Source organism: Pelodiscus sinensis, chromosome 17 (assembly GCF_049634645.1).
Source record: "Pelodiscus sinensis isolate JC-2024 chromosome 17, ASM4963464v1, whole genome shotgun sequence".
NCBI classification, from domain to species: Eukaryota; Metazoa; Chordata; order Testudines; family Trionychidae; genus Pelodiscus; species Pelodiscus sinensis.
The window spans coordinates 8,215,329-8,234,422 of record NC_134727.1 but is presented as its reverse complement, the minus strand read 5'-3'; the positions used below and the strand labels follow the sequence as shown (position 1 = coordinate 8,234,422).

At 43.4% G+C, this 19,094-nt stretch overlaps 1 protein-coding gene across 3 annotated transcripts in view; it reads left to right on the top strand.

The window, feature by feature from the left end:
• The first annotated feature begins 393 nt into the window (after positions 1-393).
• Positions 394-19,094, top strand: part of RARS1 (arginyl-tRNA synthetase 1) — a 37,969-nt gene continuing 19,268 nt past the window's right edge. Inside the window, exons 1-5 of one of the 3 annotated variants that reach the window (XM_075900172.1) lie at positions 394-530; positions 6,218-6,352; positions 7,821-8,009; positions 15,417-15,528; positions 16,703-16,803. In XM_075900172.1, coding sequence (XP_075756287.1) covers positions 486-530; positions 6,218-6,352; positions 7,821-8,009; positions 15,417-15,528; positions 16,703-16,803 — 582 coding nt within the window. In that variant the 5' untranslated portion in view covers positions 394-485. Of the gene's footprint in view, positions 531-4,709; positions 4,811-6,217; positions 6,353-7,820; positions 8,010-13,134; positions 13,495-15,416; positions 15,529-16,702; positions 16,804-19,094 lie in introns of those variants that run through there. The other 2 variants (XM_075900173.1, XM_075900174.1) reach the window with 2 other exon arrangements.

Genomic DNA, 19,094 nt, shown 5'->3' with positions numbered 1-19,094 from the left:
AATACTAGGCTGCTCCCGTTCAGGCAAAAGTCCTTTTGTGCCAAAGGGCCGGTGTAGACAGCTCAGCTTTGTTTTCCGCAAAAAAGCCCCGATTGCGAAAATGGCGATCGGGGCTTTTTTGCGGAAAAGCGCGTCTAGATTGGCCACGGACGCTTTTCCACAAAACGTGCTTCTGCCAATCTAGACGCGCTTTTCTGAAAATGCTTTTAATGGAAAATCATACGAGCTGGGGGTGGCTGCGCCGCTTGTCTCCCCCAGCAGTCGGGGCAGCGAGAGCCGAGACCCCACCCGCCTCTTCGCAGGCTCTGGCGGAAGGACCCTCCCGGCTTGCGGGGCCCGCTCCGTGCCCGCCGCGCTGGCCGGCAGGCCACGCACCCGAGAGCACGTGCCTCGCCTCTCCTCTCCCCGTCTACGTGCGGCGCGTTCCTTCCGCTTCCGCCGCGCACCCGTTTCCGCTACCGCCGCACTCCGCGGCGCCGGTGAGAATGGAGACTCACGTGGCTCAATATTCCGCTCGCCTCCTGCAGCAGGTCAGCGCCGCCTCCGCCCCCTTCCCCCGCCGGCCGCTGCGGTTCGCGCCCTTCCCCCTCGCGCCTGGGCTGCGGGGAGGCGGCCGGGCCCGGCTTGTACCAAAGGAGTACGGTGGGGGGAGCGGGCTTGGGCCCCGCCCCCCTCCCCCCGGCCGTGAGTTCACGGTTCGCTGCCCCGTGACGCGCCCGCGGCTCGAGCCGCTGGGGGGGAAGCCGGGCGCGCGGGAGCGGCTGCCCGGGCTGAGGTGCGGGCGCAGTTAACAGCCGCGCGCGGGCCCCGTCACCGTTAAACGGTCACGGGGGAGCCCGCGCGCCTTGGCCGAGCTTCGTTGTTCCACACAAGCGGGGGGAGCCGGCGCTTGAGCTCACTCCCCGTGCACAACGGCTCCTGTGGCGCCCCCTCCCTCCCCCGCTCCCTCTGAGGGCACATTTCAGGGGAGGCGTTTACAAAACCCCACATTTTAACACCCCTACTCCTGGTAAAATCCCTACCTGAGTGCGGTGCTGCCGGTAAAACTGCAGGGACTTAAGGCTCAGGGACTTACATGGCATTTCTAAGGGAACCCTAACTCACCAATTCCCACATCATTGAAACTCACGCACTGATTAAAGTAAAAAGTTTGTCAGGGATGGTAGGTAAGAACATGTCACAGATATGAATCTGTTCGTTTTTGTGATGCAATGGCCATGTGAGAGCAGAGATCCTGTGGTCAGATTGGCTGCTGGTATTCAGAGCCCTTTGAAATGGACAGAAGTCATGTTATTTTCATGCCACAGCTGCTTGGGAAAACTGACCAGCAGAAGAATCAGAAATTGTTTCTTCTGAGGGAGGACTTCCAAAAATGGAAATTGTGACAGTGGTGGAGTAGAGGCTCTCCATAGTCTGGAGTCAGCAGACTTGCTCTGGGGTTGAGTGGAATAGTCAAATGCTGTGTTCTTTCTCGCTCTCTCTCTTTCAAGTGCAGATGACATGTTGCCAGGAAACTTAGGAGATGGGGAGGGGAGGCAGAAAGCTTTTTCCCCTTTGGAGAATTAGAATGGTGTGGAAATTCAGGTTTCCAGATATCTACTAGCACAGACCAATAGTGATCAAGTCCAGAGACAGCTGTCTGCCAGAAACTCCTCATCCCATGTGACGGTTCACCTCTGGAACTCATTGGTACAGACACAGGTTATCGTTTCTGTCTGCCTGTGACTGAGCTCTCTGGCCTGTAAGTGTCTTGTACATTTTTCTGGCCATGATGCAGACTGACACATGGCGAAAAATTGCAGCGAGTTATCTGATTGTAATTCCGATTGTTTTGTGTGTTTCTGACTTCATCTGACACCACCTCTCCTGATGTGTTCCTATACTTGCCCTCTTCCTTGGTAGTGCTTTTGGGCCTGGGATATCCTAGCAGCTCTAATATGTTTATTCAGAATTCCTAATACTGTTTTGTTTGTAGCAGTCATCCTAGTACTCCACTCATTCTGCTTGAGATCAGGACGAACAAAAGATGCACCAAACTACCTTAGGGACTCCATAAGAGCTGCATGTGTGGGCACTAAAGAGCCACAGCTGACTCCAGAGCTAGCGACTGAGCTAGGCTACTAATTCCCATTCTGACCATATTCTTATCCGATAAATGTTTTTTGTTTTGTTTCATTTTTAGTTCCCATTTCCTGCTTTGAGAATAAAAAGGATTTCTTGATCTTTTATTAACTGGATTCTCCCTTCAAGATCTCTTAAACGTGTTAATGAATAGCTGATGTTTGTGCCCTGCCAGGTTCTGTAGTGAGCTCTATAAAATACAGACAAATGTTCCTCAACACTATAAGTCTGGTCTCTTTCATTTTGTTTTTGTGGGTTTCTGGCTAACTTGTTCAGGCAGGTTTTGTTCTGGTCTTGCCCAAAGTAGCACGTGTTGCTGATGTTCGATACCAGGAATTATTTTTTAACATATTGCCATGCCACACTCACAATATAAACCTCTTGTTTTGTTTCTCTACCGTGTTGACCTCACACAGCTGAACAGCAATTAGAATTTGCCCTGTTTTTACTATTGCTACCATTTCTGCTTATGGCAGCCTCAAACTAATATGGTTCATGTCATTTTTGCTATTCTGCACCATCATCATCAGTGAAGTGCTGTATTAGGGGTGGGGAAGCTAAGGGCCAAGGGCCAAATGCAGTCCCTGACCCCAGAGCTTAGGGATTCCACCCCTCTCCCCCAGCTTTGGGGAGCCTGTGCTGGCACTCCAGCCTCCACTGCCCTCTGGCCAACTGATTTTTCTGTTTGTCAGTGGCCCCTAACTCAGAAAAGGTTCCCCACCCCTGTGCTATATGAAGGAGCAGCAGTGCTGGTAAGGCAAAGGGAAATTGGAGGAGAGGCCAGGACTACTCAAACAGGAGAAGAAAGAATTGTGGTAGGGGTGTAGTGGCAACACATACATTCACAATCGTTTAATCTCTTGCTCATTGGACCAAGCAGGGATGGACATGGAGATGCTTGCGTCCATCAGATGGAATGAGGAGCATGGCCATACAAGACTTGATACAAATAGCGAAACAAAGATACAGGAGGAGAAAGAAACACAGGAACAGAAGGGTGGTTAGTGTGTGCAGGAAGGAAAATAGGTTAAATTTAAAGGTGCTAAAGTGCCAGAGTAACAACCATCGTGTAAATAGTATATAGCTAGACAACAGGAAAAGACCCAAAGAAAAAGAGAATTGCTCAGTTTTTAGGGGAAAGATTCCATGTGACTGTTCTGATTGTTGATCTACTTAAGGAGGGCTAGTTACCTTTTGATAGCTGAAATAAATGTTTATGGAGACAAACATCTGGTCTTTCAGGAAGGGGAGTGGGGGAAGGACACACTTCTCCCTAATCTCCCTCTTACCCCAGCCCCCTTGGCTTTTCTATATTTGATTGGGTGTGTATGTGCTGTTAGGAACACACTGCTCACAAATAAAGGCAACCCTTATAGTTTAATATGGGCTTGCTATTTTGATGCATCATTTGTTGCTGGTATGTGTGGAACAGGCATTAACAACTACGTTTAAGGGCAGTGCTGAGCTTGTTTAAAATGTTTTACCTTTTTTCATTGCAATGCATACCTTTTGCATGCTCCCGGTGAGGGGAAGAGTTCTAGAGAACCTGTCCAAAGATACTTCAAAAATGGCTTCATGCATTCACCACAGCTTCTCATTAGGTGGTCATCACGTAGGACCCCCTGTGGACAAGGTGTATTGAGGCTAAGGGAAAGGTTACCTTTCCATGGCAGTGTGAAACAGATGGTGCTTTTTCTGTCCCTCTCCTAGTTTTCTTTCTCTTGATTACACATTTAATGTCGTCTTCCACTCTTGATCTTCCAAGCTCTGATGATAATATAATACAGAACTCACAGATCCAAGAGTGCTGATTTATTAAGCCTTTGCATAAATGCACTTATGCAAACAGGTTTGATGGTAATAATTTCAGACGGAGGATAGAGAATTGATAGTATCTCATTACTGCCAATAGGGATTCACAAGTGATTACCTATAGGGCTAGGTAAATCACAGGATTTGCATCGTAACAGGACAGACCAAAAGAATCAAAATGTGAAGTTTTGTTCTAGGTTGATTCAGGCAGGCACCCTGGTTAGGCTGTAACTACGCAGGAATAAGTGGTTTCACATAGACAGACCTTTATTAAGTGGCCAGGTTCTAGGCTGGCAGTTTACCTGAGTGCTAATCAGGGATGGGTGACAGTCTGTGCTCTCCACGGACCAATGGGGAACCACGGTGGCCTTGGCTAGTCTCTGAGACAGCTACTGATCTGTGTCAATTCCTTCTTCCTACTGCTGCCATTTGTATGGTGGTGTGCTGAGGCCTGATGGCCCATGCTTCCAAGACACTCACCCTGGAGTCAGAATTTCCCAGGCGAGCCTTCCAAGAGGTGGCTGCACTTGAGCAGGAGTCTTGTTGATGCTGAATGCTAAATAAGCCCCCTGTTGCATTTATACCAGCTTGTGAGCAAATACTGAGGCCTGCCAGTGGCAGCAAAGTGTATCCTGCCAGTCTGTCTTATAAAACTGTTTGCTTCTCCCTATACTTAAGTAATGTCCAGGGTTTAGCTAACACATTATAAAGGGGGGAGGGAAGGAGGAGATGTTGCAAATGCCATTCCAGGCTGACACATCAACCTTTAATCAGATCACTGCGACTGCCCCATGAGTGCATAGTACATTGGTGCTGCAGACATCTTGTTTCTGTTCAGTTATGGGGAAATAGGTGAAGATTGTTGGGGAACGGAAAGGTCAGTTTGTGAATTCTTCTGAATATTTAAAATTCCTTTTCTGCTCTTCAAACGCCACATGATTAGGCTCTGCTGCCATCATTTCATTCAGGCAATTGGGAACGTCATATGGAGCTTTTCAGCACTAGGCCCCAATCTCTGATAGGATCCTGACTATGGGGACAAAAACAAAACCTGTCTGTCCTCACACTGTCCCCAGCACAATGATTTGGGGGGAAATTCCACAAGAATAACTTGAGCATTTTCCTTTCACAAGCCGGGAACGGGGTTCGTGATTGTTCATCATGCAGAATAATCACACAGCAGCAAGTATTTCGGCATTACCCTGCCCTTTAAATTGTTTTCTGCCCTGGAAAAATGAAAGCAGTTGGGCCCTGACTTGCATTCATTTAAAAAGTGAAATTAAATTCCTGAATAAGGGTGATCATTTTCATTTCTGAAAATTCACTGGTAGTATTGACCACCTAGGTTGTTACAGCACTGCTTTGAAGCTGTTGCAGACGTTGTGAGAGAAAAGGTATTGTATGAAGATTTTAGTTTGTGTACAGTGTTACAGTGTTAAAAATAGTGTGTGTGTGTGTGTTTGCTTTTAGTAACATATGCACTGACTTTTCTGGAGTTTAAATTTGAGTTCACAATACTGCTTCTGGGTATTTTAGCTTCTCTGTGATGTAATTTGTGTTGTTCTATGGAAAAACGTAAATATAAAATTGTAAGATTAATTTCATTTTGCAAGATTTTTAATGTGTATTTCAGCCAAGTGCAGATAGTTTGGAACTGTACAAAAAGGGGAGGAAGGGTGAACGATATCCTTTCCACCACTTAGGGGTTTTTGTAGACACACCTCAAACTTCTTGAGGCTTGGGCTTACACCACCTAATGTGTATTTGTCCTTAGTGGAAAAGGGTGACTCTCTGCATTTGGTCTGAAGAGTGAAGAGACTCATCCTGGGCGGACTTTTGGTAAAATAGTCTTATTGTTCAGACTTTAATTAAAGAGCTATTTTTGCTGTGTGTAGTAATGGTACGTAAAGCACATTTTTTCATCTGCAAAAATGTCAAACCTCTTTTAAAAAAAGAAAAAGAAAAAAAAAAGCTCACTCTACAGATGCTATTAAAGTCCTAGTAATGTCTTTGAGGCTAATAGGACTAGTGTGGGAGATCAGGACCTATTATTACTCTGAATTTTCATTAACAATATACTAGTATCAGTGTCAGTCTGTCAAAATAAATGTGTGCTAATTGTTGCTAATTACTCTCTTATAGCAGTGTTCAATTTTATGTTTTCCTTTTGGGCTATATTTTAAAGAAGTGGGCTAATAATCAAAGTTCTGATGCAATCTGCTCCAAGAGTTACTTCAGACACAAACACAGCAGCTGACAGTCATTATTTTATTTTGCTTTCCAGGAAAAAGAGATCAAGATCTTAGTTGCAGAGATTGATCGACTGAAGAACTTTGGCTGCTTGGAAACATCTCCAAGTTTGGAGGGACTGCGAGACGAAAACGCAAAGCTTAAGTATCGGCGAAAGGTTCTTCAAAAGGTAAGGGAGGAAACAGGTATTGACAGTGTGTTAAATTTTGGTATATGGTATATGCTTTCCTTCTCATCAGCATCAGAGATTTGATTTTGTTACAGGTATATTCAGGGCTTGACAAACCCCGGCGAGAATTCTTTCACAATTCTTTGGACAATGTGGCTTTCTGATCACATTTCAGTATAATTGCCTGCAGACTGCCAACCATGCCCTCTAATTTCTTCTGTGTTCTTAAAGTAGCCTACTACTGTTAGAGTTGAGATCCATCTGTGATCAGCTGATGGGCACATACATAAAAGTATGAAAAGGTTTGTTATACCTGAGCAAGGGAAAGTCTTACCACTGTTGAGTTCCAAGAGTAGGGGTTCTATACTAAAAATCTGGGAATGAAGCCTTAAGTGAGAATGGTAAGAAAAACTATTTTATCATTCTAGAGAGTAGTGAAAACGGACTAAGATGTTGACTAAAAGCAACAAATAATTTTCATAGTTCAGAGTGTGATGTAGTAAATAAATACACTTATGGGGTGAAATTCATGCCAATCAGAGGGATCTAGACACAGCCCTATGTATCACGGGTCACTCATAATGCATATACAGTAAAACTCTGATGGTCCAGCATCTGATGGTCTGGCACTCCTAATGGCCCAGCACCATCAGGAACCCGGAAGTGCTCCAGGCAGCCGGACCATTGGAGCTGCTCTGCCCCCAGCTTCCCCGATCTAGCTGCTGCTAAAACTGACCAGTGGCTGAATCGGGGAAGCCGGGGGCAGAGCAGCTGGAGTGCTGCCGGGTAGGTCCCGTAGCACTGCCCCTCAGGGCTACGGGACTAACCCGGCAGCACCCCAGCTGTCCCCGATTCAGCTGCTGCTGAAACTGACCAGCGGCTGACTCCAGGAAGCCCAAGGCAGAGCTGCTCTGCCCCGGCTTCCTGGAGTCAGCTGCTGGTTAGTATCAGCAGTGTCTGACTTGGGGACACCTGGGGCAGAGCAGCTGGGGTGCTGCCGGGTTGGTTCAGTAGCGCCAAGGAGCGGCGCTGCGGGATCAACCCAGCAGCACCCCAGCTGCTCTGCCCCAGGTGTCCCCAAGAGCAGCTGTGGTGCTGCCGGGTTGGTCTCGCCGCGCCAGGGGTCGGCGCTACTGGACCAACCCTGGCAGCACTCCAGCTGCTGTGCCCCAGGCGTCCCCGATTCAGCCGCTGCTGGTTAGTTTCAGCAGCGGCTAAATCAGGGACGCCTGGGGCAGAGCCCATCTATCGGAAGGGGGGGATAAGAGGGCTCTGGGGTGGCATCCCCCCACCCCGGACCCCTCATAGCCCCCCCTTCCAATAGTCCAGCATATCTGATTATCCGGCACCCCCTGTATCCTAAAGGTGCCAGATTATCGGAAGTTTACTGTAGCTTTTGAGTGAGAGTGTGAAGTAATGCCTCCTAGAATGTTGTGACATGAATGTTTTGTGTTCTGTTTTTCTTCAGAGTCTCCAAGAGGAAAGAAATAAGTCAACAAAAAGCATGATTAATATCAACAGCCGCCTTCAGGAGATATTTGGAGATGCCATTAAAGCTGCATATCCTGATTTAGAAAAGCCTCCACTGGCAGTCACGCCAAGTCAGCAGCCCAAATTTGGGGATTACCAGTGTAACAGCGCTATGAGCATAACAAAGGTAAATCTGTTTACAAAAATCCTAGTGGATGGGGTTTCTGTGGGGTCTGAAGCTCTGTAATGATATATCCAAAGTTATATCAGGTTCTATATTAGGCATGAGGAATTTGGATTGCAATAGGAATAGGCTCTTGAATTTCCATTTTGACGAATAGTGCAAGACTAACAGGATTCTGAAGACCATCAAGGCTAGATTACCTGCCTCTGAAGTCTAGATTTTTGTAGCTAGGTAAGGGGCAGTGATTGTGCATTCATGGAATTTTGTGTTGCTCTTTCAAACAGTTCAAGTATTTTTCAATTGCAAGTTAAAGATACATGGATCTGTTACTTAATTATTTTATTGCTATAAATGCTTCATAATTGTTCCCATAAAATAATCCATTCTTTTTTCTCACTCCAAACATGCATGTAACTATAATTGTATTCATCAGATGTCAGCCAAGCAACTGTTAATAAAGGAAAGCCCCATTTCTGCAACCCTCTTTTAACTGGTTCTCCACATTTACCAAAACAATCAGGATTGAAGGACCAGAATTAGGAGACCCCCCCGCCCTTCTGTGGCCACTAGATAGCACTCCAGTTTATCCGGAGTATTGATTATACAGTGTGGCCCCAGTCCCAATAAGATCAGATGAACAGGGTTCTCCTGTATTTGGACTATGTGGTCTGATGCACAAATGCAGTACTTTGACATGTTATTAAATGAATATAAGTCAATGATGTCAGACTAAGTATGCCTCAAAATGATGCATTTTGCAGCACATCACTAACAAAAGATAACATAGCAAAATGTGCTGCATAATCTGCTGTCACTTTTTTGCAAACTACCTATGAGAAAGCAGCAATATTAACCATTATTCAGCAAAGTAATATAGAAGAAAGAATAATGGAGAGAAGGATGTCGAGTAAGAATGCATGGCATTGAGTTGTTTTAGAGAATGTTTTCATTGAAGAGTTAACCCAGGCAATGGGCACCAGAGCCAACTTTCCTCGGTTGTAAGCAGCCACTCTTGAGTTACTTGTCTTTGCTGGGGCTGTACTACCCAACTGTGTCACTAAGACTTCTGGGGTACATCTCAAGATTCTTAGTGTTGCAGTAAACTGAGATTCTATGATTCTTTCCCAGTGAATTGTGGAAGAACTTGTCCTTCTGGGCACACGAGAGCAATTGTGAGAAGATGTTGAAGGACAATCAGTTGTTCTGCCTTCCTGGTCACTGTAAAGTGTGCAGGATACTAGCCCAAGTATGTACGCCAAGACGAGCCAGCTGGCCCAGGTGGAAAGTACCATCAAATTCAGATCGGAGATTACTGTTTGTGAACAGGAGCTGGGCTAAGAACAGTACCTAAGCAAGAGCCTGGCTAACTCTACAGTGAAGGCGCAGATCTATGGGTTTGCGGAAAATGCTCTTTGTTTTTAAATGAGAGAGTGAACAACTCCAGATTGCTGCATCTTGCAAGTGTGTTTGATTATTGCAGCTACTTTTTTTCCCCACGAGAAGGAATGTGGTTTGGCGTCTGTAATTTCTGGGTAACACATTTTTAAGATACGCGTGATTTTTTAAAAGCAATTTCAGATCTGAGCAGAAAGGAAACAATTCTGGTAAAGTCAAATTAAATCATCAATATCTCATGAAAAAAAGAAAAGTTGAAAACAAGCCTTTTGTGCAAAGAATCAAGAAAACTGACTTCTCTCCTAAAAAACAGCTTCTCGCAAAAGTCCTGAGGTATCTGATAGTTGTCTTTTAGATTACCTTTGATCTGTTCCACCTATCCCCAATTCTGTATTAGTTTAGATATCTATTTGTTTTATATAACCTATAGATAAAGACAAAGTATGGTACTTTTGTTAATGTTTGGTTAACTCCCTGCCATCTTTCAAATCCTTGTTCCATACTACTGCAGTGCTAGAGGTATTTTTTTTAAATGGTCAGACCTATTCTATCTTAGCCAAAACTACCGATTTGTCTTTGACTTGGTCTCAGAATGGCTGATCTGGTTTGATTAAACTTTCTCCTCAGGCACACATCAAGCATGGAAAATTTCAGCCTGAAAAGTTTGTCAACATTGTAGGCTACTGAAAACTCTGGAGTTATAATGGAAATTACTAGACATCTTTAATAATAGGAATTGCTGTTGCTTTACCTATATAGTGTGTGTGCATAAATTCTTTGGTACCTGGTTAAAATATTATGTGGTTCCTTGCTGGTTGTAATGTTGCACTTTTCAGATTGTATTTCAACTATAAAGGAGCAAAATTAAACAGGAAGCAAATGAAGAGTCAAAAGACGCAGAGTTATAATAAGGAAGCAAAATCAGGCTCTGGGGAAAAATTAGTGAGTTGTATCGTGAACTACTGGAAGGTGAATCTCACTCTAGCTGTAAAAGAATCCAGACTTCCCGTGTGTTCATGTCTTTATCTCTTTACAAATATACGTCTTCCACGTTATAATTCTCAACAGAAGTAGCTTTCCTCTTTTACAAGTTTTTTTTCATTAGTTAGGGTTTATTAATTTACTAGCCAATTAGCCCATTATAAGATGGGATTTTCAGGTCTCTCCTACATGTCGGTCTTCTCTCCTGAGCCTCTGGTCTCTCGCTCCGTGTCTTTCTCTCTCTCCTCCTACTGCCTCCCCCCCTCTTTCTCTTCTCCTCCCGCTCCTGCCTCTCACTCGGGGGACCGCGGAGCCCAAACGGTCACTTTCGCCACCTGCTCCCCTACGGCGGCCCAGCTGAGCGGCGCAGAAGTCAGCCGAGCGCCACGGCGGGAGGCGAAGGACATGACCCAGGCGACAGCGCCGCCCAGAGGGAACCGCCAGCATTTCAGCATTACAGAGTCACAGATATTGGGCTACTATATATATACTTATTAAGCATCATCTCTCTCTTTATATGAGAGCCCTTGTTGTAATAAGAAAAATACTTATGTCCCCATGGCATGTCTACAGGGGTTGTTATATGTGGCTGCTGTGCAAATTGCCTGTCCCACAGAGTTTGACTCCTGGGCAGCACTGATACGTGCTAGACAGCATCCTCTTGGTTTGAACTGCCAATGCAGAAACAGCTCTCACAAATGTGTGTTGTCCTCCGGAGATCTCATTAGCATATTATGATGGTCTTGGCCAGAAGATTTGACTGTCTCCTAGAGTAACAAGTCCTTGGGTGACTGCACAGATACAAACTTTCAGAGGATTGCCTTTTTTAATATCTCTTGACCGCCACTTTACCCCAATTAAGTCATTGTTAGGATTCTCATACAGCACTGTTCTTCCCTTACGCATGGCTCTAGAATTCGCTGTTGTTCGTATAGGACTAACAGCATGCTGGCACTATGGAATTGTAAAGGCCATGTGACCTTTTCCCCCACAAAGGACAATGATTCCAACTCTGGTTAATCCTTGCTAAATCAGGTGGCTACCAAGAACTGCTTCCAAAAGAGGCAGAAATCTGTATACTGCTGCTGTGCGGTAGCAGGAATGAATTTGACCCGTAAACAGCACTGATACGTGCCAGCCAACAGCCACTCAGTTTGACCTGCCAATGTGGAAACTGCCTTCACAAATGTGTTTTGTCTTTCTGGAAGCACATTAGCATATTATAAGTGGGGTTTCAGCCAGAACACTGCTAGAGTAACAGATACATGGGTTATTGCTTTCATAAAGACTTGGATACCATCACCTGTGATCCATTGTTGGCTCAATCTTTATTTCTCCTGTTTTGGCAGCTTATCCTTTGTTGAGCTGTTGGTTAAAGTTATTGCTGCTGAAAAGAGAGGGGGTTTTCCTTGCCTATTCTCAAGCTTTACTCAGGCCCTATTATATTGATGTTGGGATCAATTGAATCATATAGCGCTGCATTTTATCTGAAACTGGTGAAGCTGATACATTTCATGGTGGACTGGAAGTTAACTATATAAACACCTAAGAGTGTGGACTCCAAATCGCTTGGAAAATAATACATTTTGTGGTCTTGAGGTGAAATGGTGCTTACCTCACAAGGTCATTGATATTTTTGAAAACACTGCTGAATGACTGAAGAAAATCAGACTCGATGGAACACATTTTTATGGCAGATTTCACACCACATGAATGCATAGTTTGTTCAATGAATTGATTTCAGGCACAGAATTTCAGGCCCTCCAGGGCAATTTTAAATATCAGAGCCCTCTTAAAGGGTAATTTTGTAAGATTCAAAGACTCAGGGGACTTGTAAACTTGGAGAGGATCCCCCCAGCCCCAGCCTCACACCCCCATTTGTTTTAAGTTTAGTAGAAAAAAATGCTATATAAAACATTTCCTTCACTTCTTAAAAATAAGATCTTAAATTATAAAAAATAAACATTTTAAAATTCTGATTTGCCCATCTCTGCTTATATTTCATATTTATTTTTCATATAAATTCTTCTAACTTTTCTTGTTTTTCTAGTTAGTTTCACATTCTGGTTCTCACACTGTTGTGATGTCTAAGTTAAAAACTGGGCAGGGGAATGTTTGTTTTAAAATCTGATCTTCATTACATTTCGTAAAGTACATTTTGAAGATTTGTATGAAGCTTTGGTGCTTTATAGAGGACCGACATGCCCAGATTTTAGACAAGTGAAACATTTGAGGGACAATGTGGACAGAACTTACTTACTTAATAACCTGTTTTCAAGACTGGGGATTGAGTTAGTGGGATGTTCAAACACATTGCTGTATAATGCAGTACACACCAGACACGGCTGCCCTCACTGTTTCTAAATATCATTCCATTCCACTCCAGACAAAGTTACTCAAAGCACTTTTGCACCATGTCATTTTTACTCAGTACAGTGATCTCACATGTGTTTGAATGGTTAGAAAATCCCCAAAATGTATTTGTCCAGGATGGAGGGGGAATTAGTCACTACTATTTTTAAAAGTGATGTTAAGTTACTTTTCCCATTTTGTGCTTTCAGGAGTGCTTTTGTTTTTATCTTAACGTCAGTTAGTGAACATGATTTGAAACTGCATTCCATGCTTAGTGTAAGCACAGTTCAAATCACACTAGCTGGTTATAGGGTAGCCATGAAGGAGCTCAGGTTATAGCTAAGACAAACTAGCATGGTTCAAAAGGCGTTCATTAGGTGCTGTATGGTGCTTCAAATCAGGTTGACTAATTACTGTAATCTGAAACAAACAAAACTCAAGCCTAGAAAAGGCTCAGATGCCCAAGCGTTTAATCGGGGCGACTTAGGAACAAAATATATCATCCTCAACATTATTTGCAACTGACGAGGTGCATAGCTTTAGCTGTTTTGGATATTTTCTATTCCAGACATCCTTTTGTCCCCTATACACGGGCTACCTGAATGACTTTTTGCAAGGTTCATTGATCATTTTTGCCTCAGCGGTGTCTCTGTCAGCTGTGTTCTATGCTTTCGGTGAAGGACAATATCAGAAACTACATATGAAGCCAAACCGATCAGCTGCCTCCACCAGCACTGGTTCAGTTTCAGAAGCTTGCTAGGTATGCACATATTATAAGAATAGAAGACCAATGAATTCTGAAGTACGTGTACCAGTAATCACATAGGTGCCAAAAGTTTTGATGGCACAACAAGGTTGCCAGAGATTGACATTATAATCAGACCACTTAAAGCACCTTCCTGGAGATCAATCTGTTGGTGCTCAATTTCCAGGAAGGACTTGTTCCTTTGAGATTTGCCATGATGATGATGAATGGGACTTTCAAAAGTAGCCATGAAGATTTTCTGGGGGTTCACACAGCATATGCAAATTAACACTTTACATATGCTAGTGAGACCTCACTACCTATATTTGAGCAGTGTGAAAGCAGGCATATGATGATCAAAGACAATATTTGAAACTAGCTGGTTACATATAAGGTGGGTGCATCACTGGCTGGATAACTGTTCTCAGAGAGTAGTTATTAATGGTTCACAATCATGCTGGAAGGGCAAAACAAATGGTGTTCTGCAGAGATCTGTGTTGGGACCGGTTCTGTTCAATATCTTAATAAACTATTTAGATATTGGCATAGAGAGTATTCTTATTAAATTTGCAGATGATACCAAGCTGGGAGGGGTTACAACTGCTTTGGAGAATAGGGTCATAATTCAAAACGATCTGGACAGACTGGAGAAATGGTCTGAGGTAAATAGGATGACGTTTAATAAGGACAAATGAAAAGTGCTCCGCTTAGATAGAAACAGTTTCACACATACAGAATGGGAAGTGATCATATAGGAAGGAGTACTGCAGAAGGGGATTCAGGGGTCATAGTGGACCACAAACTAAATATGAGTCAATAGTGTGACACTGTTGCAAAAAAAGCAAACATGATTCTGGGATGCATTAACAGGAGTGTTGTGAGCAAGACACAAGAAGTCATTCTTCTGCTGTACTCTGTGCTAATTAGGCCTCAGTTGGAGTATTGTGTCCAGTTCTGGGCTCCACGTTTCAAGAAAGATGTGGAGAAATTGGAGAGGGTCCAATGATTAAATGATTAAAGGTCTAGAGAACATGAGCTATGAGGGAAGACTGAAAGAATTGAGCTTGTTTAGTTTGGAAAGGACTAAAAAGGTGTTCCAAGGAGGCGGGATTAAAATTGTTCTCCTTGGCTTCTGAGAATAGGACAAGAAGCCATGGGCTTAAACTGGAGCAAAGGAGGTTTAGGTTGGACATCAGGAAAAACTTCCTAACTGTCAGGGTGGTTAAACACTGGAATAAATTGCCTAGGGAGGCCGTGGATTCTCTATCTCTGGAGATATTTAAGAGCAGATTATATAGACATCTATCAGGGAGGGTCTAGACCAGGCCTGGGCAAAATATTGCCCGCCAAGACACAGGATCCGGCATAGCACTCCTATTAACTCGCATGGGAATGCCATGTGTAGCACACGTACAGAACTAAGTCATTAATATTAGGGATGTCATTGTGTAGTCAACTACATATTTAACTGATAAGCTTGGGCTTATCGGTTAGTCTTGTTGACTACACGCATCTCCCCCCACTCCCTGCTGCCTCTATGTCAGAGGCAGCAGCACCAGGCGGCAGGCAGCTGGCATGCGCAGGGATCTGGTTTTTAAACTGGCTCCCCTGGTGGACTAGCTCCCACCTGCCACCCCTGATACAGAGGGAGCAACCCAGGATGGCAGGGGTTTCCTAGGAGTGGGGCTGGGAGCGCACTGGCTGCTGGTCCCGCCCCTAGGGACTATCAAATAGTTATATAACTGCTAAGATTTCATGCTGTTACATGACTATTCAATTACACGATATCTAGCATCCCTACTTAATATGCCACAGAGATTATAAGGTGTGAGGAATTTAGTGGGTCTTGTCAATGGGGTATCAGCCCAGACTCTATTTTATTTTCCATCAGATTCCCCCAGGGTTAGATGGTACTGAATCCTCTCGTTCCATTTCAGATGCTTTCCAAAACCAACGAACAGAAAGTGAGCCCAAGAGAAATTGCTGAAAACATTTCCAGACACATTCCTGACAATGAATACATTGCGAAGGTTGAAATTGCTGGTCCTGGTATGATCACTCTATTTTTGTACCTTCCCAACATTTAATTTTGATTTTGCAGCTGTTCTGCTAACTAGCCGTAAAAGGGGACAAAATCTAGTTTAATTATTTTTTAGCTTTATAAACAGAATTAAAATCTGAATTAAATTCAGTTTTGCCCGATTAACTTGGCAGCATACAATCTACTTAATAGCACGTGTATTAGAATCATTGCGTGAAATCCTGGTCCCATGGAGGCCAATTGGAATTTTTCCATTGGCTTCACTGGGATCAGGATTCCCCCCTGTCATTTTCTAGGTTTTTTCAGTAGTATTTAATCACCATCAGAATTTCTCCCAAGACATTTGTTGGCTGTCTTGGGAGAAAACAGTTGGGCCTGGAACCCAACCCACACTGTACTCACATCCTCAGAGGAGATATTTCCAGCTCAGAGGTAAGGCAGGATGGCAGAGAAGTGTGGAAAGGATTACATTGCTACTGCTCATGCTTGAAACATTGGAAGACTTCAGTCTTCTTGGCTTTCAATCTGACCCCTTTCATAAGCCCTGAATAAAATGATGTATTTGGGGGCTGAATGGAGAAGAGAATCTCTACTAGTCCTGCAACTCAGGAAAATCAAAGCAGTGCTCAAATGTTCTGCAAAGTCTGAATTTTTCTAAATGTGACACTTTGGTTTTAAATATGTAGGAATTGATTGCACTTGTACATAGTAAGGCCTCATCCTGTGGGCAAGTATAGACATAACTCACTGGGACAGCTGACTGTAATGTGTATGTGTATGTGTTTGCAAGATGTAGTGAAGAGTTAAACACCCCAAGAAATATTTTTTTTCAAATGTCTCACTTTTGAGTTCACGCTTGACTACGAAATCCCCAAAACAGAGTATGTTCTTAGTGATCTTGTAGCATTTGAAATGTATAGTTTATAGACTTATTTGTTTACTAGGTATTTGTTTGTGGAAAAGAGTCTCCCAAAACCGGAAAATTCAATTGATTTTTCAGTGTGTGATCATGTTTCTGTAACAGAAAAAAAAAACCCCAAGAAGTTTAAGACATTCTGGGGTTAGTTTTAAATACAGTGTTTTCTTTCTATCTAGTGAACTGAAAACTTTGGTACTGAACAAAATCAGATGGTTTTCAAGGGTTCTTTTACAGTTCCAACAACTGATGTTTTTCCTTTAAAGGTTTTATTAATGTGCACTTGAGAAAGGATTTTGTGTCCAAACAACTCAGCAGTTTACTGGTGAATGGAGTTCAACCACCAGCAATTGAAAACAGGAAAAAGGTATGCTAGTAAACTTTCACTGAAGTCTCAATACTGCACTCAGTCCAATAGCAGTGCTGATGAATGGTTATGACCACGATTTTGCTTGGTATGCATGTACTTTTTTACTGAGCTTTTGACACGCATTCCAACTACAAATACACAAGTTACTATTTTAACAGGGCCAGTCTGTCGCTCTTGATGCAGAGAGGGAGACTAGAACTGACTTGAAAAGAGACTCCGATGAAAAGCCTGAGGAGTGGCAACTGAGTTGCCAAGGGGAAAGGGACAGTCTCACTATTCCTTTGCTATCAGCAGACCATGGGCAAAGTGTTTGTCTCATCTCCTTGTGTGGTGCACACATAGAAGATGACACCTTGTTATTTGTGCCAGTTACTCAGCTCAAGAGGGGGAGGGCTGTGCAGCAGAGCTAAAGGTTTCAGTCCTGCTGATGACCCATGTGCTTTGAAAAATCTAGGAATCTACACACTGAAAAACTATTAAGAATGTTATTGAGGTTGGAAAGTCAACTCTTCAAAAGTTCAGAAATGCCAGCATTAAGGATGCTTGTGCATTTTAGTGCTGCCTTCGAGAACTGGATTCTATCCTGGCCTGTTCCAGAGTTGTTGTGATGCTAAGAAATGTGTTTGAATCAGACTTTTCACAGGTGTCATTAATGCATGTTCTTCATTTTCTGAGGGTCTGGCGTGAGACCCAGGGGTCTGATTTGCAGAAGTGCTGAGCACTGACAGCTGAAAATGAATTTAATGGGAGCTATGCTCTAAATATATAGGCTACGTCTAGACTGGCATGATTTTCCGCAAATACTTTTAATGGAAAAGTTTTTCCGTTAAAAGCATTTGCAGAAAAGAGCGTCTAGATTGGCACGGACGCTTTTGTGCAAAAGCACTTTTTGCGGAAAAGTGTCTGTGCCAATCTAGACGCAGTTTTGCGCAAGAAAAGCCCCAATCGCCATTTTCACCATCGGAGCTTTTTTGCGCAAAACAGTTTTTAGCTGTCTATACTGGCCCTCTTGCGCAAAAGCATTTGCGCAAGAGGGCTTTTTCCCGAGCGGGAGCAGCGTAGTGTTTGCGCAAGAACACTGACAATCTTACATTAGATTGTCAGTGTTCTTGCGCAAATTCAAGAAGCCAGTGTAGACAGGTGGCAAGTTTTTCCGCAAAAGTAGCTGCTTTTGTGGAAAAACTTGCCAGTCTAGCCGCAGCCATAAAGTCATATATAATGCTGTGTGTGCTGAAAAATCATGTCCTAGACACCTTAAATTGAGCACTCCAAATTAGTGGAAACTTTTAACCTTAATCTCTCTGCCCCAATTCTGTAAAACAGGATTGATATCCCCTCGTTGCATATGGGTGAAAATTGTACACGAAGCTCTCAGATGCTATAGAGATAGTGCCATGGAAAAGCCCATGAGGAGAGTAATAATTCTGTCTTCAGAGAGGGGTTTGATTAGTGTGCAGCAGATAAGACCTAGGGCCACACACTAAATAATGAGAAAACAAAATACTGAATAGCATCTCATTAAGTGAACACCATCCATCCTGGGCACTGAACCAGGCAGGAATCCTAGGGAAAAATAACACGTCATTATGTAATTGAAATGTGTATTGTAACGAAAATGCACACAGAGTCTGGCCTCCCATCTGGCATTTCCTAACTTCTGAGTACCACCTTAATCATTTCTTTTAACATATGTTTTTGTACGTAATATATAACATAAAAAAACTCTGTAGATTCTTCTTGTTTGTTAAATGCTCCTCCTTCACACACAATTGAATAAGTTTCCTTGGGATACCCGGGTCTGTGCTGATGGATCGGAGTTGCAGGATTGAGACTAAAAGGGCGTTTTTGCTATGAATTCTTTGCTGAAGCCACATTTAGAGGCCATTTGATGTGCCAGCTTACTGGGTGGCTGTTCTACTTTTTTAACCCTGTCCTATAATGTGAAAAAGGGGAATGTTTATTTTTAATTACTAAAGATTTTTTTTAGCATGTAAGAAGAGGTGTGTGTGATTTTCAGACAAAAATATGGTGCAGCCAGAAGAGCTCTAGACATTTAAAGCCTGATTTGCAAACCAGCCCCAAAGTGCAAAATGATATACACACACAGAAAATTTGAACTTGCACAAATGGTCAGTTGAAATGGATTGTTTGCCACGTGCAGATACCTCATTTGCATATGCCAGTATGGTGATTGCACATATTCATGAGGCGCATATCCCCAACTTTGAAAATCTCCCCTGGAGAACAGTACGTCGTATGGTTCAGCATTTAATCATGTGTTTCCCTGT